At 37.5% G+C, this 22,436-nt stretch overlaps 1 protein-coding gene across 3 annotated transcripts in view; it reads left to right on the forward strand.

Annotated features, from left to right (window-relative positions):
• FNDC3A (fibronectin type III domain containing 3A) overlaps positions 1–22,436 on the forward strand; it is a 189,325-nt gene that overhangs the window by 18,853 nt on the left and 148,036 nt on the right. For 2 of the 3 annotated variants that reach the window (XM_081127301.1, XM_081127302.1), the window contains exon 2: positions 18,037–18,174. The exons of the other annotated variant lie outside the window; for it this stretch is intronic. In XM_081127301.1, coding sequence (XP_080983427.1) covers positions 18,076–18,174 — 99 coding nt within the window. In that variant the 5' untranslated portion in view covers positions 18,037–18,075. The remainder of the gene's footprint in view (positions 1–18,036; positions 18,175–22,436) is intronic. 3 annotated transcript variants of the gene reach the window in all.

Below are 22,436 nucleotides of genomic sequence, written 5' to 3' on the forward strand. Positions count from 1 at the left end.
GTGAGTCTTTTGCTCTCAGGTGGGTCTCTTGTAGACAGCATATATTTGGGTCCTGTTTTCTTATCCATTCAGCTACCCTTTGTCTTTTGATTGGCCCATTTATTCCATTTACATTTAAAGTTACTATTGATATCAACTTATTTAATGCCATTTTTCCCCTTTATGCTGATGTACCTTTCTCTCCCTATTCTTTCGTTTTCTTAAAGCACTCCTTTTAGCATTTCTTGCAATGCTGGTTTGGTTGTACTGAGCTCTTTTAGCTGTTTTTTGTCTGGGAAGCTCTTTATTCCACCTTCAAATTTAAATGATAGCCTTGCTGGATAAAGCAATCTTGGTTGCATGTTCTTGCTCTTCATTACTTGCAGAACTTCATGCCACTCCCTTCTGGCCTGAAGAGTCTCTGTTGAGAAATCCGCTGTCACCCTTATGGGGGTTCCCTTGTAGGTCACTGCTTGTCTCTCTCTTGCAGCCCTTAATATTTTCTCTTTGTCCTTGACATTTGCCATTTTAATTATGATGTGTCTCGGAGTGGGTCTCTTTGGGTCCCTCTTGTTTGGAACCCTCTGTGCTTCCTGAACTTGTGTGGCTTTCTCCTTCGCCAGCCTAGGGAGGTTTTTATAATTATTTCTTCCACCAAGTTCTCTATCCCTTGTTCTCTTTCCTCCCCCTCTGGCACTCCTATAATACGAATGTTGTTTCGCTTCATGTGGTCCCAAAGTTCCCTTAGACTGTCCTCATGCTTTTTAAGTGTTTTTTCTTTTCGCTGCTCTGATTGTGTGATTTTCTCTACTTTGTCTTCTAAGTCACTTATTCTATCCTCTGCTTCATTGAGCCTGCTTTTAATTCCTTCCAGCGCATTCTTGATATCAGATACAGCATTCTTTATCTGTGAGTTGTATTTATGGAATGTATCTCTTTTTTCATGTTTTCACTAAGGTTCTCGATCTTATCATCTATAGTCTTCTTAAGTTCCTTGAACATCTTCATCATCAATACTCTGAACTCCGTTTCTGATAACTTGCTCAACTCCATCTCATCAACGTCTTTTTCTGGTGATGTTTCCTTTTCTTTAATTTGGGGGTTTCTTTGTCTCCCCATTTTGGTAGGTCTTAGTGCTTATGTCTATATATTAGATATATTTGCTGTGTCCCAGTCCTGTGGCGTGGGATTTTGTCTTGTGGGTGCAGTAGAGCCCAGAGGTGTATGTTGTTGTTAATACTGGTGAAAATTTAGAAAATAATAATAAACTAAAATATAAAAAATAGAGAAGCTACTGGGAGATAACAGAAGCAGAGAAAAGATTCTGAAAGAAGGGCCAGCACAAAATTAAGGGAGAGAATAGGAATAGGATAATAGTTGAAAATGAGAAAACAAAAATACAATAAAGAGAATAAGAGAAACTAACAATCAGACAGGAAAACTGAAGGGGGCAAAATGAAAGAATGGAAGAAAAGTAGAAAAAGAAAGAAGAAAAAAGTTATGCCAATGGATTGAGAGGAGAAAGAGATAAAGCCCAGGCAGGCAGGGAGTCTGGTAAGAGATTTGGGGGAAACTATAGAGGGAAGCAGTAAACTTGGTTATAATGATAAAGTCCCAGTCTTTAAGCAGGGATATCAAGAAAGTCTTGATAGTAGAAGGAAGGATAAAACAAAACAAAGCAAAGAATGAAAACAAAACCAAAAACAAGCTAAGCAAGACAAAATTATTTTATAAAAAAAAAAAAAAATTAGTTAAAAAAATGTTTAAAAAAAAATTAAAAAAGAAAAAAAGATTTTTATAAAATTTAAAAAAGAAGAAAAAACAAATTTTCTCCCCTTTCTCTTCTTCCTAAGGAAAAAAGAGAAAAAATAAACAAACCCACAAACAAAAAACAAGCAAACAAAAACCCCAAAACCAAAAAAAAAACAAAACAAAACCAAACCAAACAAAAAAACACCAGAGAAAAAGGTAGTCAATCAGGTGCGTTTCTTCTGGGCAACTTATGTTGTCTGAGGGTCACTGTTTTTTGTGATTTCAGTTCTCCTGGGAGGTACTTGTGTATCACCCAATGTGAGGAGCCGTGTAGGTTTGGCTCTAGTGTCCTTAGGTAGATGGTTGATCTGAGGCTCTCCGTGGGCCACCTCCTCTTTTCAGCTATTTTGCAACCTTGTAGTTGCCTGGTCTTGCTCCAGAGTCTTCTGTAGAGTCTTTAGGGTACCGGGTGGCTAGTGTAGTCCAGGGTATCACTCCCATTAGAGGTGTCGCTGTCAGGTGCTCACTCTGCGGGAGTTAGTCTCTGCTCCACAGCCAGCTCCTCAGTCCCTACCCTGTCCCCTGATTCTAGTTCCCCAGGCTCTGGCCTGCTGCAGCTTCAGATTGATTTCAGCCTGTTGCCTCTTCTGTCTGGGACGTTTCAGCAGCCAGGGCCCAGTGGGTTCGATTCAAAACACATTCTGGTGGGCCCTTTGCCTGCCCAGGCCCCAGCAGGGGTTTTCAGCGTTTCCTCCAATTCCCAAACAGCAGTCCCCAAGAGTCTTATTCTTGCAGAGTCCTCCTGTGAGCTGCTCTCCCTTCCCCTCCAGGATCTTTTATTATTATCCATTCAATCACTGTATGTCTTTCGATTGGAACATTTAATCCATTTACATTTAAAGTAATTGATATCTCTTGCCATTTTATTCAGTTTTTAATCTTTTTTCTTCTTCTTCTTAAAAAAGACCCTTTAACATTTCTTATAATACTGGTGTGGTAGTGATGAACTCCTTTAGCTTTTTCTTGTCTGGGAGGTCATTTTGTGTCCTTGGATTCTAAATGATAGCCTTTCTGGGTGGAGTAATATTGGTTGTAGGTCCTTGCTTCTTATCACTTTGAATATTTTGTGCTAGTCCCTTCTGACCTGCAAAGTTTCTGTTGAGAAATCAACTGACAGTCTTATGGGAGCTCCCTTGTAGTTGAAGAACTGCTTTTCTCTTGCTTTTTTTTTTTAGATTTATTTATTTGTTTGTTTTAATCCTCACCCGAGGATATGTTTCTATTGATTTTAGAGAGGAAGGGGTGGGGGGAGAGAAAAACATTGATGTGAGAGAGAAACATAAATTGATTGCCTGCTGTATGCACCCTGACCAGGGAATGAACCCGAAACCTGGATGTGTACCCTGACTGGGAATTGAACCTTCAGTCTTTTAGTGTACCAGATGACACTCCAACCGAGCCATACCGGGTAGTGCTCTCTTGCTGCTTTTAGGATTCTCTCATTGCGCCCAGCCAGGTGTGGCTCAGTGGTTGAGCGTCGACCTAGGATCCAGGTGATCAGGGTTTGATTCCCGGTCAGGGCACATGCCTGGGTTGCGGGCTCAATCCCTAGTGGGGGGCTCAATCCCTAGTGGGGGGAGGCTGTGTACACCCTCCTGTTGTAGTTGTACTTTGATTGCTGTTGGCATGTCAGTTGGAGGGATTTACCTCCAGGCTGAGTGGCTGTGAAGATTGGCTGCAACAACCGATCTGCTATCAAGGGGCCAACCCCATGGAACAGAATTCACTTCATCAGGGCTCAGGTACTCACCGAGTCGACTTCTGAGTGTGTTGCTCATGGAGGTGGTTGGGTGGTGCTTTGTTGTAGTTTGAAACCATCTACAGGATGAGCTGGCTCTGGAGCCTCCTGGAAGGTGCAAGCCAAGGTCAGCTGCCACCTTTGCCCTGCCTGGGGCCACCTGTCATGAACTGCAAAGCAATCTTCAGATAGCTGCTACTTGTGCTGGGATTGGAGGTGCCCAGAAGAGGCCAAGCTGAGAACCAAGGTTGGCTGCCACTAGTGCCAGGCCTGGTGCCACTTAGCAAGAGGTACGGTACACAGAGGCCAGATGCTGCTTGTTTGAGAGAGTTCTTAGCAGAATGAGTCAAGCTATTCCATTTGTATGGAATAGCCACTAGAAACAGCTTAGGTGGGCCTGCAAGTTGGGTGGTGCAGGATTCCAGGGAATCATCCATGGGGGCTAACAGTGTTAGCCTGGTTGATGGAGACTCAGATCTGGTGCGTGTCTGCTGCCTCTGTGGGCAGGGCTCAGCAAAGGAACCATAGCCTCTTCCAGCACTTCTGTCTGGGAATAAGTTTCCCCTCCAGCCCTTGCCTTGATGCTAGACAATTCAGTTTCTACCTGTATATCCCTGGTGCTTTTCGAGCTGCTGTCCGGGTGTTGGAGATCAGAGTGAGTCGGTCCAAGTAAGTCTCTGTGGGCCCTTTAAGAGGAATGCCTGGGACTCCAGCAGCCCTTCGTCTCACTCAGCCACAGTGTCTGCTGGTTTTTACAGCCAGAAATTATGGGAACTTCTCTTCCTGGCACTGGAACCCTTGGCTGAGGAGCCTGGTGTGGGGCTGGGACCCTTTGCTCTTCAGCTGAGACCTCTGCAACCAAGTTATCCCTCCCCATTTTTAACTGCCCTCCTACCAGTCTCGATGTGACTTATTTTTTATATCCCTAGTTATAGGACTTCTGTTCAGCCAGATTTCAGGTGGTTGTGAATGATGTTTGTTCTGTAGTTTAGTTGTGATTTGACATGGTTGTGGGAGGTTCCAAGTGTTGCATTTACCTATGCCACCACCTTGACCAAACCTAATGTTTTCTAGATTACCTGTATTGATTGACTCAATATATCAAGATGATAAGGTTAGTCAGTTATACCTAATGGTCTAGTTATTGTCACCTTTAAGGACAGACATAACTTACTGGTTTTTAAAATATTTTATAGAAGTCACAGCAATCAGATATAAAGTATTTAGGTTAAAAGAAGGTTTAAAAGACATGAAAGCCAATAGTATTGTGTGCATTTAGTATGAATTCTGGTTCAAACAAATTTTAGTAAAAAAATAATGAGAATTTGAAATTTGAACATTCCATATTTGATGATTTAAGGAATTATTAATTTTTATGTTTGGTAATGGACTTTTGATTATTTTTTTTTCTTGCTAACATTTTGTTCTTAATAGTCTAGAATATTTATATTTACACTCTGAATCCTTAATGACATTGAGCATTTTGGTTATGTTGGGTTGGTTTGTTTGCTTTTTAGTCCTCACCTGAGCATATATTTTCATTGATTACTTTTTTAGAGAGAGGAAGGGAGAGAGAGAAATATTGATGTGAGAAACATCAATGGGTAGCCTCCTGTACATGCCTTGATTGGGGGATTGAACCTGCAACCTAGTTATCTGCCCTCACTGGAAATTGTGTACAGGATGACGTTCCAACGAACTGAGCCACTTGGCCAGGGCTGTGGTATGTTTTTAAGGCGTCCATATCTTTCAGAGATACATACTGAAACATTTGCAGATAAAATTATATATTGTACTTGAAAATAATACAAGATAAGTGGATGGTGGTGTAGTTGAAACTTAACTGGCTATGAGTTGAACTGATTGAAGCTGGGTGATGATAGCACAGGAGTTCATTTTACTATTATGGTTCTTTTGGTGTATGTTTGAAATTTTCCAGAAATAAAAATAAGAATGATATATTAGAGGTTAAATTGTACTTTGCAGCATAAGCTAAGAATCCAACTACCACTTATTACATGTTTCTATAGGAAAATATTTTCCAAGTATTTCTGACTTCTAACTGCAGTTTTGGAGATCAGCCTATTTCTAAGTTGAGGACGGCCTCTTTTTTTTAATTTCAAATACTTTTAGTTGTAGTCTTTTTTGTACTAAATCTTATATCAGTGTTCCTTTTATCCTTTCCAGGACCAAAGAATTTAAAACTTGAGGAGAGAAAGAACAAGAAGAAGCCTGAATTAATCATAAATCTCTTCAATGATTGAGTTGTCTTATATTTTTTCTATTTGATATCAGTCATGTAAAATCATTAATAGCACTATCTCTTACTGTGCTTTTCCTGCCTTCTTTCTGTACAAGTAAAATTTCTTTTATAAATTTTGTTTAAAGGCACAGTTGTCCTTTTACACCTTAATGAAAGCTTACATTAAGATGTGGAAATTTAATTGAACCAAAATAATGCATTTAATTAATTTTTAACAGTCATTTTTCTGGATTACAATTAATATCAAACAGGGTAACTGCAAGAATTAGTTTTGGGAAAAAATATAATATGTTTTTATTAAATAAAGTCTATGAAATATTTTTTAGGTTTCTGATAAGAAATGATAGGATGATTTTACAGATTGATTCCTGTGACTTTCATCACAGGAAACTCTACTACAGGTGACTTAATGTGCCCCTTTTTAAAACCTAATGTAGTCAAGTTTAGAAGTTAAAAAACCCAAAGGTTGAAAAAATGAAACACAGATTTAAATCAGAAAAAATGCATTTTAGGATATCAGTTTGTAAGATGAACTAGTCATTTGGACACAGCCCAAATTCAAGCAAAATTTATTGAAATTTCCCTGAAAAGGTATTTAGATGATTGATAAGCCAGAGATGACTCTTGTAATTCCCTAGGGCTCTTCAATACTGACCACTTTTAAATCAAAATTTTGATGAAAGTGGTATAACCATATCCACATTACAATAAAAAGAGAAATAGAGAAAATTACTATAATTCCATCATCCTAATATATCTACTATAATTTTAATGTTTTTACCTAATGTTTTTTCATATGTATATTTTTAAGTACTCCTAAATTCTAGATTTAACTGTGATGCTAAAACTCTTTGGAATGTATAGTAGTCATGTGATTTCAGATATGGCCTTGGAGTTCTTTAATTTTTAGTTTTGTTGGTTTTGACAAATCAAGAGAACAGAAAAATACATTGGATTTCTCAATCTAAAATACATATTTTTCCTGTGGTTCTTTCAATTATGCTATGGCTGTAATACAAGTAGGACCTTGCTTTATGTTTTTCCACATACTTTTTAAAGAAGTAGAGCTGAAGTTTCAAACCCCAGGCCATGCGTGTTGTCATGAGCTAGCTACCTTGGACTCTAGGTCTAAGCTATTTTCATTATAACAGCAGTATTCTTAGAATAGAACAAATTCAGGTAGAATGGATGAATATGAATGAGTAGGTTCAGGAAGAAAAACTGGCAGAATGAGTAAGGACGCTATTAAGATTCAGAATTACAGCAATGACTGAGTGAGAAAACAGAATAATTTTTCTAAACCTGATAGAGTTGTGGACTGACTATATGTTGAAGCCTTAACCCCCCAGTGTGGTCATATTTGGAGGTAGGGCCTTTGGGAGGTATTTATGTTTAGCTGAGGTCATTAGGGTGGGGCCCCCATGACTTTTATTAGAGGAGTTGAAGATACCAGAACTAGCTTTCTCTTGCCTTGTGAAGATACAGCAAGAAGATAGGCCAAGACAACAGCCCTCACCAAGAAAGAACCTGGTAATGCTGATACACAGACCATGGAATTCCCAGCCTCCAGAACTGTGAGAAATAAATGCCTATTGCTTAAGCTGCACAGTCTATGGTATTTGTTCTAGCAGCCTGAGCTAAGACAGTAATTGGTACCAGTAAGTAGAGTGTTGCTATAAAAAAAAAAAAATCAAAAAATGTGCAAGTGGCTTTGGAACTGAGTAGTGGGTAGAGGCTGGAAGAGTTTTGAAGTGCATGCTAGAAAAAGCCTACATTGCTGTTATGGGACTGCTGATGGTGACTGTTGAGAGCTGAGAAGGAAAAAAGGAGAGCTAGAGAAAAAACCTCCATCTTATGTTGGTAGAACTATGGACAGTAAAGGCCATTCTGATGAGGTTTCAGATGGGAATGAGGAACATTGTTATTGGATAGTGGAGAAAAGGCAATCCTTATTTAAAGGGACAAAGAATTTCGCTGAGTTGTATGCATATTCTAGTGTTTTGTGGAGGATAGACTTGTGAGTAATAAAATTGGATATTTAGCTGAGGAGGTTTCTAAGCAAAGTGTTGGAGGACTGGCTAGGTTCTTTCTAACCACTTATATTAAAACGTAAGAGGAGAACCCAGCCAGGTATAGCTCAGCAGTTGAGCTTTGGCCTAGGATCCAGGAGATCGCAGTTCGATTCCCGGTCAGGGCACATGCCTGGGTTGTGGGCTTGATCCTTAATTGGGTGTGTTTAGGAGGCAGCCAATCAATGACAACTCTCTCATCATTGATGTTTCTATCTCTCTCTCCCTCTCCCTTCCTCTGAAATCAATAAATATATATTTTTTAAAAAGTAAGAGGAGAGAAATTAATTGAAAAATGATTTGTTAAGCAAAAAGAAACTAGAACTTAAAAATTTGGAAAATCCTCAGCCTATCCATATTGCAAAAAATGGGGAAGCATGTTTGGAAGAGAACACCAAGTTTGGCTGACCAGCCATTTGATAAGGATGTTAGTATGACCCATGGACCTAATTTGCATCTCAACAGAAGCCAGGAAGAGAGCTGGAATTATACCAGCAGAAACACTGCCTGCTGGGACTATAGGAAACAAAATGGAATGGAATGAAAGAAAGCTATGAACATGCATTATCCTTTAAGAAAGGAGGAGGAGGATCCAACAGGGCTTCTACTTGCACCACAGATCCAGAGTGCACAGGTCTGGGGGAAGGGCTACCTGTATCTCAGTTTCAAAGGATAGGACCACATGGGCAGGTCTTCAGCAAGCTGAAGGAATATCTGTAGGGATAATGCCATGCCCCATTGGGTCTGGAGGGCAGAGCATGGAACCAAAGAGATTATTATCAAGCCTTAAGATCTAATGGTACTTACCTTGCTAGGTTTTGAACTTAAGACCTGTCATCCTTTCTTCCTTCAGATTTCTGATTTTGGCCTGTCCCACCATTGTATTTTAGACATGTTCATGCCTGGAGAGGAATTTTGCCCCAGGATGAATTGTTCTTGCAGTCTCCCCCAAATCTGATTTAGATGAGACTTTTAGACTTTAGAGTTTATGTTGAAATTAATTAAGACTTTTGTTGGAACAGAACAAATGTATTTTGCATGCAAGAAGGACATGAATTTTGTGTCCTAGAGGAAGAATGTATGAACTAAATGTTTGTGCCCTTCTGAAATGCATAGGTTGAATCCTTAAGCCCTGTTGTGATTATGTTTAGAGGTGGAGCCTTTGGGAGGTAATTAAGTTTAGATGAAGTCCTGAGGATGGAGCCCCCATGATGGGATTAGTGCCCTTTTAATCTAACTAAGAAGAGGAAAGAGACCGGAGGTCCCTCTCAGCCCTGTGAGGATATAGCAAGAAGGTAGCTCTTATTAGCAAGCCAGGAAGAGGGCCCTCACCAAGAACCTGATGATGCTGGCACCCAGACCTTGGACTTCTCAACCTCCAGAACCATAAGAAATAACTGTATATTTTTTAAGCCACCCAATCTGTGGTATGGTATAGCAACTGGAGCAAAGTTTGCAAATATTTTCTCTCATTCTGTAGGTTGTCTTTTCACTCTGTTGAAAGTGTCCTCTGATGAGCACAGAAGTTTTCAAATTTGATGTAGTTCTATTTGTTTATTTTTGCTTTTATGGTCTTCGCTTTTGATATCATATCTAAGAAGTCATTAACAAGTCCAATGTCCATGAAGTTTTTTCCCTGTTTTCTTTTTGAAGTTTTATAATTTTAGGTCTTACTTAGGTCTCAGTTCCATTATAGTGTAAGTTGTGGGTTCAACTTTTTCTTTTAAAAGAAGATATGCAATTTTCCCATCACCATTTGTGGAAGAGACTGTCCTTTCCCCATTGTGTGGTTTTGGCACTTTTGTTGAGTATCATTTGACCATACACAAGAGTTTATTTCTGGCCTCTCTGTTCTATTCTGTTGGTGTTTTTGTCTGTATACCAGTACCACACTCTTTTGATTACTGTGGCTTTGTAATATGTTTTGAAATCAGGAATTTTGAGTCTTCCAACTTTGCTCTTCTTTTTCAAAACTGTTTTGGCTATTCAGTATTCCCTTGAGATTCCATATGAATTTTAGAATGAATTTTTTTTATTTCTGCCAAAAACATGCTATTTAGATTTTGACAGGGATTGCACTGGATTTGTCGATTGGTTTGAGTAGTATGGACATCTTAACAATATGTCTTCCAATATGAGAACATGGGGTATCTTTCCAGAATGTCTTCTTTAATTTTTTTAATCAATATTTTGTCAGTTTTCAGTATATAAATCTTCCATCCCCTTGATTAGATTTATTTCTGAGTACCCTTTTTTTTTTCCCCCATTGCTTTTTCAGAGAGAGTGGAAGGGAGAGGGAGAGATAGAAACATCTATGTGAGAGAGACACATCGACTTGCCACCTTCCACAAATGGCCCGACCAGAGCCAGGGATCGAGCCTGCAACTGAGGCACATGCCCTTGGCCAGAATCGAACCCGGGACCCTTCATTCTGTGGGCCAACGCTCTAACCACTGAGCCAAACTGGCTAGGGCAATACTCTTTTTTTATGCAGTTGTAGATGGAATTGTTTTCTTAATTTCCTTTTCAGATTATTTGGCTAGTGTATAGAAGTGCAACTGTTGTGTGTTGGTTTTATATTTTGTAATTTTACTGAATTTGTTTATTGATTCTAACTGTTTTTTGTTTTTTTTAAATCTTTAGGATTTTCTACATATAAAATAATGTCATCTGTGAACAAAGATAGTTTTACTTCTTCCTTTCCAATTTGGATGCATTTTGTTTCTTTTTCAGGCCTGACTGCTCTGGCTAGGACTTCCACTACTATGAATGGATGTAGTAAGAGTGGGCATCTTACCTTGTTCCCAATCTTAGAGGAAAAGTTTTCAGTCTTTCATGACTGAGTATGATGTTAGCTTGTTGGCTTTTAATGTGTGGCCTTTAATATGTTGAGATAGTTTCCTTCTATTCCTAGTTTGTGTGTTTTTATCACGAAATGTCATTGAATCTTGTCAGATGCTTTTTCTGCATCAGTTGAGATGATCATGTGGTCATTTTAACTTTTAAAAATAATTTTATTGACATATACATAGAGAAGTACATATTCAGAGTGCGGCAAAAAGGTAGGTTTACAGGTGCGATTATGGGAAACAGAGTTTATTCTCGTATTATTATTTATTAATTTTGTGTATTATTTTCCATAAGAACAACTTAAACCTACTTTTATCCCACCCTCTATATTAGTGTACAGCCGTGGCAGTTACCACATAAGTGTCCCAAGTTAAGACATAGAGCAGTACCAGCACCCCATAAACTGCCTTCATGCTCCTTCCAGTTTCTATCCTATCTTTGAATCCAAAGGCAGCTTTTGCTGTTCTGACTTTTAATACTATAGATTGGTTTTATCAGTTTTTGAACTTTCTACTAAAAAAGTTGTGTAGTATGTATTCTGTATCTGTTTTTCACTCTTATTTTTGAAATTTATTCATGTTGTTCTCTATATCACTAGTTCATTAATTATTGTATAGTTGTCCAATTGGGTGAATCAGATACAGTTTGCCATTTAGTGTGGAGGGTTGTTTAGGATATTTATAGTCTTGGGCTATTAAAGAATAATGCTTCTGTGTACCTTCATGTACCTTCATGTACTTATCTTTTGGTGCACATGTGTATGCATTTCTTTTTAGTATATAGTAGGAGTCTAATAGCTGGATCATAACTGGGTCATAGAATACTTATATATTCAATTTGGTAGTTAATATCAAATTGGTTTCCAAAGTGATTTTGAGTTTCCGTTCTGTATGAGTGTCCCAGTTGCTCTGTAGCATCACTAATACTTGATATTGTCGATCTTTTTCATTTTTATCATCCTATTTAGTATGTGGTAGTAGTTTATGGTTTTTAATTAGTTTTTTCCTAGTAATTAGCTAATTTGAGAATCTTTTTATATATTTACATATAAAAGCTGTCTTGAGTTTTTGTGAAGAACATATTCAAGTCCCATGACATTTTTCTGGTTTTTTTGTGTGTATGTTTTTCAATCGATTTGTAGGAGGCCTGTATATATACAGGGTGGAGTGAAAGTAGGTTTACAGTTGTGAGTACGTGAAACACAGTTTATCCTTGTATCATTGTGTTTAATTATTATATTATTCTCCATACAAGCAACTATAAACCTACTTTTGCCCCACCCTGTATTCTAAATATGTGGTATTTTTCAGTTATGTATGTTATAAATATCTTTAAGTCTGATTTGCCTTAAAGATATTTCTTAATGACTAGTAGTTTTAGTTTTAATGAAGTTCATTGTATAATTCTTTTCCTCTATGATTGAAGAAATATACTTTATACCCTGTTTAAAACACCTTTCTCTGTCCCACAGTTATGAAGGATTTCTTTGTGTTTTCTTTTAGAAGATTTTTTGTGTTTCCTTTACATTCAGATCTGCAACCTGGGGTTAATATTTTTTAAATAGTCTTTAATTTGACATTAATTAAAATTTCAGACTTATACAGAAGTTGTAAGAATAGTACAAAGATATCCAGGTTTTCTTCACTCAAATTTCCTGAAATGTTAACATTTTATTATAGTATTACTACAATGTTAGTTGAATATTGATATACAAATATAGATATAAACAGTGAGATGCTGGAGCCACTTGTTGATTGTTACAAAAATTGATTGTTAAAAATTCAGGAATTTTCAGGTGAGTATTTAAATTGTGATAGCTTGAAATGGGCCATAGAGAGGAGTATTTTATGGAAATTAGCAAATGCAAGAAATCACTATTCCCCCTTTTTTGCCTATATCAAACATTATATTATAAAAACAAGTAAAAATAGATGCATAACTTAAAGCAAGTGGGTGTTTGTAGTCACAAGATATGAGAATGTAGGAAGTGAGTAGTAACAAAATTAGAAGAAGTTGATTGAAAGAAACTGCCAGTATTCTCTATGCAGGAATGCAAGGAATGTGTAGGTTTCTAAATGCAACATTTCAGTTGCATGATTGAAGTTTCCAATTTGCAAGCTGAAATAAAACCAACTACTCTGCATATAGTGTGATGAATATGGCCATATAAGAAATCAATTCATAAATGAAACCTTTTTAAAATGAAACGTGATGTGTTACAGCTTTACAAAGAATGAAATTAGAACTAACACTTCAGTGGAATGATAATATTGAAACATAGCATGTGGCTTTAGGTCCAATATATAGTAGCAGTGTTCTTGGAATTAACTGGCAGTTCAGGAGAAATTTGTATTTGTAAAGCTTACACTGCAGTCCACCTCTTGAAATTAAACTGTGGTTGTAATTTTCCAGTTACTTTATAAAATTTAAGTAATGTGATTTGCAGTTTTAGTTAAACATAAATAATATTACAAATAGAATAAAGTGACAAAAATTACCCAATGGTTATTATAAAACATTTACTAATTTATAAAAAATGAATTACTTACAAATTTTTAACTCTGGTTAATCCTGTTAATCCTGAGTTAGCTTCCCTAAAATGTTTCTTCCTAAATTAAGTTATGTGACATGCAAGAGTAAAAATAATAAATTGACTCCCATTTTATAATTCTTTGTATATTCCACAAAGTGAAATTACTTGACGTGATTTGAAGTAGTCAGTGATTTTATTGAACTTTAGGAAATATAGCAGTACAGATTAAGCCAGAAGTTAGATTTGCGTACCCCTCCTCTATATATAACTATATATGCACATATATGTATACAATAGGTAATATTTATATAAATAATATATCTGTTATGTTTACGTTGCATGCATTTTATGAAAATGTTCTGTTCTATGGTTTTACATATCAAATCAAAAAGTACATACCTGTACTGAATATTTTTAAAACTCTTATAGCAGTTCTTATATTATCTACATGGAAAATTGTCCTTAGGTTAAATCAACTTGTATAAGAGTTTTTGCAACGATGCAGGATTTTAAATAAATAAACATTTTCTGTGCCAATAAATTGGACAACCTGGGTGAAATGGACAAATTCCTAGAAACATACAGTCCTCCAAAACTCAATCAGGAAGAATCAGAAAACCTGAATAGACCAATAACAACTAATGAAATTGCAACTGTAATAAAAAAACTCTCAGCAAACAAAAGTCCGATGGCTTCACAGGCAAATTTTATCAAACATTCAAAGAAGAACTAACACCTCCTCAAACTATTCCAAAAAATTCCAAGAAGAGGGAAGACTTTCAAGCTCCTTTTACAAGGCCAGCATTATCCTAATTCCAAAACCACATAAAGACACTACACAGAAAGAAAATTACAGGCCAATATCCCTGATGAACATAGATGCTAAAAACCTCAACAAAATATTAGCAAATCGGATCCAGTAATACATTATAAAGATCATATACACCATGACCAAGTAGGATTTATTTGGGGGATGCATGGTTGGTACAGTATTTGCAAATCAACAAATGTGATACTTCACATAAAAAAATGAAGGATAAAAATCATATGAATATATCAATAGATGCAGAGAAAGCATTTGACACAATCCAGCACCCATTTATGATTAAAACACTCAACAAGGATCATACCTCAACATAATAAAGGCCATATATGAAAAACCTACAGCCAACAATTCAATGGACAAAAACTAAAAGTGTTTCCCTTAAGATCAGGAACAAAACAGGGATGTCCTTTTTCACCACACTTACTCAACTTAGTACTGGAAATACTAGCCACAGTGATCAGACAGGAAGATGAAATGAAAGGCATCCAAATTGGAAAGGAGGAAGTAAAATTCATTATTTGCAGATGATACAATATTGTATATAGAAAACCCTAGAGACTCCACCAAAAATTAATTAATAAATGAATTCTGCAAAGTAGCAGGATACAAAATTAACATCCAGAAATCAATGACCTCTTTATACATCAATAATGAACCTTTCAGAAAAAGAAAATTTTAAACAACAATCCCATTGCCCCCTGGCTGGTGTGGCTCAGTAGTTGGAGGGTCAGCCTGTGAACCAAAGGGCCGTGGGTTCCATTCCCAGTCAAGGGCACATACCTCGGTTGAAGGTTTGATCCTCAACCACAGTTGGAGCACGTGCAGGAGGTAACTAATCAGTGTGTCTCTCTCATATTGATGTTTCTTTCTCTCCCTCTTCCTCTCCTCCCTTCCTCCCTCCTTCCATTCCACTCTAGAAAATCAAAGGAAAAATACCCTTGGGTGAAGATTAACAACAACAACAACAAAATCCCATTTACCATTGCAACAACAAAAAAAAGGTACATAGGCATAAACTCAGGAGGTAAAAGATCTGTATTCAGAAAATGATAAGACATTGAAAAAAAAAATAAAGGAAGATACAAACAAGTGGAAGCATATACCATGTTCATGGATTGGAAGAATTAACATCATTAAAATGTATATACCACACAAAGCAATCTACAGATTCAGTGTAATCTATAGATTAGATTGAAATAGCAACAGCATATTCCATAGATCTAGAACATATATCCCTAAAGTTTATATGGAACCAAAAAATATACTGGATAACCACAGCAATCTTGAGAAAGAACAAAGTTGGAAGGATCACAGTACCAGATTAAGTTTTACTACAAAGCTATTGTAATCCAAACAACCTGGTAATGGCACAAGAATATCCATATAGATCAATGGAACAGAACAGACAACCCAAAAATTGACCCAAGCCATTACACTCAATACTTGGCATAGGAGGCAAGAGCATACAATGGAATAAAGACAGTCTCTTCAATAAATGGTGCTGGGAAAATTGGACAAGTACATGCAAAAAAAAAAAAAATGAAACTAGACCACCAACTTACACCATACAGAAGAGAAATTCAAAATGGATAAAAGACTTAATTGTAAGTCATGAAACAATAAAAATTTTAGAAGAAAGTATTGGCAGCAAAATCTTAGACATCTCATGTAGTGGAATTTTCACAGAAACATCTCGTAGGGCAGGAGAAATAGGAAAAGTAAACAAATGGCATTAAATCAAACTAAAAAGCTTCTGCACAACAAAAGAAACCATCCTCAAAATGCAAAGGGAAGGCACCGTATGGGAGAATGTATTTGCCAGTAATACCTTTGATAAGGGGTTAATTTCCAAAATACACAACTCATAGAACTCAACAAAAGGAAAATAAACAATCCAGGTAAAAAATTGGCAAAGGACCTAAACAAATACTTCCCCAAAGAGGACATACAGATGGCCAAGAGACATGTGAAAAAGTATTCAAAGTCACTAATCATCCAGGAAACACAAAACGACAATGAGCTGTCACCTCACACCTGCCAGATTGGCTACCATCAGTAAGTCAGCAAACAAGTGCTGACTGGAATGTGGAGAAAGGGGAACCCTAGTACCCTTCTGGTGGGAATGCAGACTGGTGCAGCCACTATGGAAAACACAGTATGGAGTTTCCTCAAAAAATTAAATATGAAACTGCCATTAGACCCACTGATCCCACTTCTGGGAATATATCCTAAGAATCCTGACATACTAATCAGAAAAAATATATGTACCCCCATGAACATAGCAGGATTATTTACAATAGCTAAGATCTGGAGACAGCCCAAGTACCCATCAGTAGATGAGTAGATATAAAAGCTGTTGTACATTTACACAGTGGAATGCTATGCTGCTATAAAAAAGAAGAAACGTTTACCCTTTGAGACAGCATGGAGGTACCTGGAGAGTATTACGCTAAGCAAAATAAGCCAGTCTGAGAAAGACAAGTATCACATGATCTCACTTATATGTGGAATCTAATGAACAAAATAAACTGATGAACAAAATAGGACCACAGACATGGGTACATGGAACAGATTGACAGATCTCAGATGGAAGGGGGTTGGGGGTGAGTTGAAAGAGATCAGCCAGAGAATACATATGCATGTTTTCTTAGCCCATGGACACACAGAATAATGTGGTGAAGGCCTGGGGTGGGGTGGGGTAGGGTGGGTGGCGGGGGGAAAGGGGAGGAATTGGGGACATCTGTAATACTGTTAACAAAAAAAAGGTTAAACATTTTGACACTACTGAATGGTAGAATGCTACAAGCATCCAAAAATGTTTGTTATTTTGCCTTTCAGTGTAGATTCAGTAAAATGTATGATTGAGCTCAATTGTGCTTATCCTGGCATGCAATTGGCTGATGTTTTATTGGTTGACATTGTATGTGATTAACTGATATTGCTTATGTCAAGGTCTTCTACTTTTTATATAAATGATACTCTGTTTACTGTTAAGGATTTCTAAATGTATGTCCTTTTATCACTGAAATGATTTAGTTTACAGTAAAGTAGGTGTCACTTAGACAAGAAAAATAAAATCTGAATGATAGAAGGCCAGTGTCAGAACATGCAAGTTAAAACTTGAAAGGTCTTATTCTAATCCTAAGCAGTTTTTTCTGCCATTAATTCCTGTGTAGTTCCTAGAGACTGATAGGATGATGAAGGGGGATTGGGTCTTCTTTATTACCTTCTCTCCTCATAGAAAAGAAATCAGTGTTAGAATTGCTTCACTCAGTCATTGCATTTACTGCTATCCCAGTGTTTAGCTAGTGGTGGCAGCTGAATTAAATAAATAATGTATAGAGATTAACGAGATAGAGAAACAGTTTAAATAGAAGGTGCTGATACATTGACTTTATTATACCTTAGCTCATTGTCTACATTGACAGACAGTTGGTTAAATTGTAAGAAATATATTTCCTTAAATGGTCTGTTGACTAAAAACAGTAAAAAGTAGTCCACAGAATATTGTAAAATCCCTTTTGACAGGAATATCTCTTCAAAGAATAAGACAAATCTTGGGGCTCTCTCTGGAGCATGCCTACGCCTTCTCTCTCAGGCATGCATCTTTTCTTTGCTCCCCAAGAGACTTGCAACCAAAAGAGCAGTGGGAAGCGGCAGCTCATCCCAGGCTTACCTCCTTAAACGTGTCTCCAAGGCCCCCTTTCTCTGACTTTTCAGTGAGCTAACAGCAGCCCACCATAGCTCACTTCTTTCCTATAACATTTCTAGGGAGCCAAATCAGAGCACCACCTAGGCTCTGTTCTGTTGCTTTTTCTATCCTAAGCTCTTCCTTTGTTTCACTGTCCCCAGGTTTAATAAACATACTCTCAAAATAAATTTAAAAAATAAGACAAATCTTGAATGTATTATATTTTAATAAAATTTTAAGGATATATACATATGCTATATATTTTTGTTTTTCAGAGTTGGAGAGTTATCCAGTATATTAATGTCTTATCGATAATGGCAGAACATCCACCACTACTGGATACATCTCAGATTTTAACTAGTGATATTTCTCTTCTATCTGCCCCTATTGTAAGTGCAGATGGAACACAACAGGTAAGGAAACCAAAATGTTTATTTCCTTATGTGTAGTACACATGTATTTCTTTTAGAAGAATGCAAAATTTTAAACAGAATAAAACTTCACCTTAGTGGGTTCCTGTTAATACATGTGTGTGTTTTTTAATTTATATTTATTGTTGAAAGTATTACAGATGAGATGCTTGATATGATATCCCGCTTTTTTCCCCCCATTGATCCCCTCCACCCCACATCCGCCCCCGCCAGGCTTTGACCACACTATTGTCTGTGTCCATGGGTTATGCATGTATGCATATCAGTTCTTTGATTAATCTCTCCCCAGTCACTCCCCCACCCCCATCTTTCCACTGAGATTCCTCAGTCTGTTCCATGCTTCTATGTCTCTGGATCTATTAATTTTTTTTTTAAATATATCTTTATTGATTTCAGAGAGAGGAAAGGAGAGGGAGAGAGAAAGATAGAAACATCAATGATGAGAGAGTCATTGATTGGTGCAGCCCACAACCTGGGCATGTGCCCTGATCTCCTGGATCCTAGGTTGACGCTCAGCCGCTGAGCCATGCCCGGCCGGGCTCTGGATCTGTTTTGTTTCTCAGTCTATTTTGTTTATTAGATTCCACATATGAGTGAGATCATGTAAAACTGAATCAGAAAGAACCAGAAAACCTGAATAGGCTAATAACAACTGATGAAATTGAAGCAGTAATAAAAAATAAAAAAAACCCAGCAAACAAAAGCCCTGATCTAGACAGCTTCACAGGGGAGCTTTCTAATTCTTTAAGTTGTAGGGTTAGATAGTTTACTAAAAATTTTTCTTGCTTTTTTTGAGGCAGGCCGATAGTGCTATGAACTTCCCTCTTATGACTGCTTTTGCTGTCCCGTAGATTTTTGGGTTGTTGTGTGTTCATTTTCATTTGCTTCCAGGAAGTTTTTTATTTCGTTTTTGATTTTATTGCTAACCCATTCATTGTTTAATAACATGCTATTTAGCCTACGTGTATTTGAGTGTTTTTGAGTGTTTTTACTGTAGTTGATTTCAAATTTCATGCCATTGTGATCTGAGATGCTTGATATGATTACAGTCTTTTTGAACTTTTAGAGACTGGTATTGTGTCCTCATATGTGATCTGTCTTTGAGAATGACCCATGTGCACTTGAGAGGAAATTATATTCTCCAGCTTTGGGATGAAATATTCTGTGAATATCAGTTAAATCCCATCTGATCTAGTGTGCCATTTAGAGTCACTATTTCTGTGTAGACTTTTTGTCTGGAAGATCTATCCAGTGAAGTCAGTGGGCTGTTAAAGTCCACGACTATTACTGTATTGCTGTTGCTCTCTCAGAGTCCTCAAGATTAATATTGATAGGTACTTATTTATTAACATTTTAGTTCTTTATGCCTATGTTTCTTTCTCTATTTCTTCTTATTATTACAGCAGTCCCTCTAACATTTCTTGCAGTGGTTCTATTTCTACTCTAATTACAACAGTTCCTTTAACATTTCCTGCATGGCTGGTTTGGTGGTGATAAACTCCTTTAGCCTTTTTTTGGTCTGGGAAGCTCTTTATTTCACCACCTACTTTGAATGCCTTGCTGGATAGAGTAGTCTTGGTTTCAGATCCTTGTTTTGCATTACCTTGAATATTTCATGCCATCCCCTTCTGGCCTGTAGAGTTTCTGATGAGAAGTCAGCTAACAACCTTATGGGAGCTCCTTTGTAGATAACAGATTGCTTTTGCTGCCTTTAATAGTCTTTGTCTTGAATTTTTGGGATTTTAATTATGATGTGTCTGGGTGTGGGCCTCTTTGGTTGGATTCTTCTTGCTTGGGACTCTCTTTGCCTCCTCAACTTGTGTCACTTTTTCCTTGACCAGGTTAGGGAAGTTTTCTGCCATTATTTCTTCAAAGAGGTTCTGTAATCCTTGCTTATTTTCAACCTACTCTGGCATTCCTGTGATGTATTCCTGGCAATACTGTTACATTTCATGTTGTCTCACAGCTCCCTTAGAGTGTTCTCCTGTTTTTTAATTGTGTTTTCTTTTTGGGTCTCTGACTGAGTGATTTTTTTCTACCCTGTCTTTTAAATCACTGATCTGATCCTCAGCTTCTTCTAATCTGCTGTTTAAACCTTCCAAGGTATTCTTTCTTTATGCTATGTCATTATTCATTTCTGACTGGTCATTTTTCATAGTTTCCATGTCTTTTTTCATGCTGTTGAGCATCCTTACAATCAGTATTCTGAACTCTATATCTGAGAGATTGCTTATCTCCATTTCATTTAGCTCTTTTTCTGGAGACTTCTCTTGTTCTTTCATTTAGGGCTTGTTTTTTGTCTCTCCATTTTGGCTGCCTGTTTGGGTTTGTTTCTATGTATTAGGTAGGCCTGCTAGGACTCTCAGTCTTTTTGAAGGGCTCTGGTGCAGGCCAGGCTGTTTGTGACTGGCCCTGAGTACCCTGTTTGGAGCTATCAACAATCCACAGCTTGAGGTCCCCTCTGTTGGGGCTGGGTGCATTTGGACATGACCAAGATGCACACCAAAGTCTACTTTTCCAAGGAGGGAGTCCAGAAGCAGATCAGGCAAAGATTCAAAGCACTCTGAGATCTACCTCTGTCTGCAGGCTAATTAATCTGATTTTCTTAATGAGCCTCAGGCTGTAGAAGCTCCACTGGGTGAGGCAGCTGATTGTTATCAATCTCTTAATAAGCCTCAGGCTATAGAAACTCCCTGGGGTAGGGTGAGACATTTTCCAGCAGGATAGGGCACTTGCTTCCCCCTCAGGCAGTAGCTGCTTGGAAGGTAAATGTCTGCCTGTGAAAGATATTCTCTGCAGTATGGAGGAATGACTTGGCACAGGAATCCAGAGGAGTGCCCTCTGAGCTCTATGTCCAGAGCCCACAACCCTAGACTCTCCTCACACAGCTCCAGTCCACCTTGCCCTCCCTCTGCTGGAGCCCAAGGTGATTGTCTACACCCAAAACTTTGTGCATTGGCTCTTTAAGAGGGTGCCTGCATTTCCAGCCATCTCTCCCTGGCAGACAGACACCGGACTGCTTGTCACAGCCAGATATTATGTGGGCACGTTTCTCAGTTCTGGTGCTCTTGGCTGGGAAGCCCAGCCTGGGGTTTAGGCCTCAGAGTCCTAGTGGGAATCCCCCACAGCTGAGATATCCCGCTGGACCTTCAGCTGGTGCCTGTGGGAGCCCAGCCAGCCCTCTTGCACCTTTGCACTTCCTACCAGCCTCTATGCAGTCTCCACTTTTCCTCCTTGGTTGTGAGGGTTCTCTCCAGCTTGTCTTCAGTTACAGTTGATTATTCAGGGTGGTTTTTCTGTATTCTAGTTGTAATTTCAGTTTGATCCTGAAAGAGTGTCAGTGTAGCTTCCACTCATTCCGCTGCCGTCTTTAATCTCCCTGTCAATTCATGTTTTAAACTCTAGTTCAAAATCTTTTGGTTTCATAACAAATGAAATAATGAGACTGTTTTTGGAGTTACTTCTAAAATGTCTGAGTAATTCATATTTAAATTTTTTGTGTATTTTAAAGTTGGTTTTGTTTTACTTTAGAAAAACAATGCAGTCATCTCTGAGTATTTTTCAACTAAATTTAACCTTGTTCCTTCATGATTATTATAAATCATGACTTCAAATCATTGTAGTCATGATTTAATTGTATGATTAAATAACTGTCTACATTATATAATAAACTTTATCTTCTTTTCCTAACTACTCCTCTCCACATTCCCTCCTCCCAAAAGGAAATATACAGTTTTTGAAAGGCTGCTGTGTTTTGTTTTCCCCCCAACCCATGGCATTATAAATATAGTTTTGTAAAGGAATGGGAATAATGGGCTTTCTAAGAACCTGTTACTCACCAAACAATGTGCTTTGTTCTCGCAGCGACCCTGTATGGTAAGGATTTTCATATTGTAGGTGAGGAAACAAAGACTAAAGACATAAGAAGAATAATGAGGAGGAGAAGGAACATTTTGAGTAATTATATGTAAAAAGTATTGTACTAAGACCTTTATGATCTTACTTAGTTTTTTTAACAATTTTATGAAGTAGGTACACCTGTACCCATTTTGCAGATGAAACAAAGTGAAAGGTTCAAGATCACATAAAGCTTTTGCTCCTAACCGTTACTCATACTGCCTCCCTTGGAAACTTAAGAAAAAAATAGTCATATTTTGTTACTTTACAAACTTAGTGTCTGTAGTGGACAATTACGATTTTCTTACAAGATAAGAGGCTTCTTTGTTAACTTTGCTATTGAAAAT

Source organism: Miniopterus schreibersii (genome assembly GCF_964146895.1).
Source record: "Miniopterus schreibersii genome assembly, chromosome: 2".
In the NCBI taxonomy this organism is placed as follows: Eukaryota; Metazoa; Chordata; class Mammalia; order Chiroptera; family Miniopteridae; genus Miniopterus; species Miniopterus schreibersii.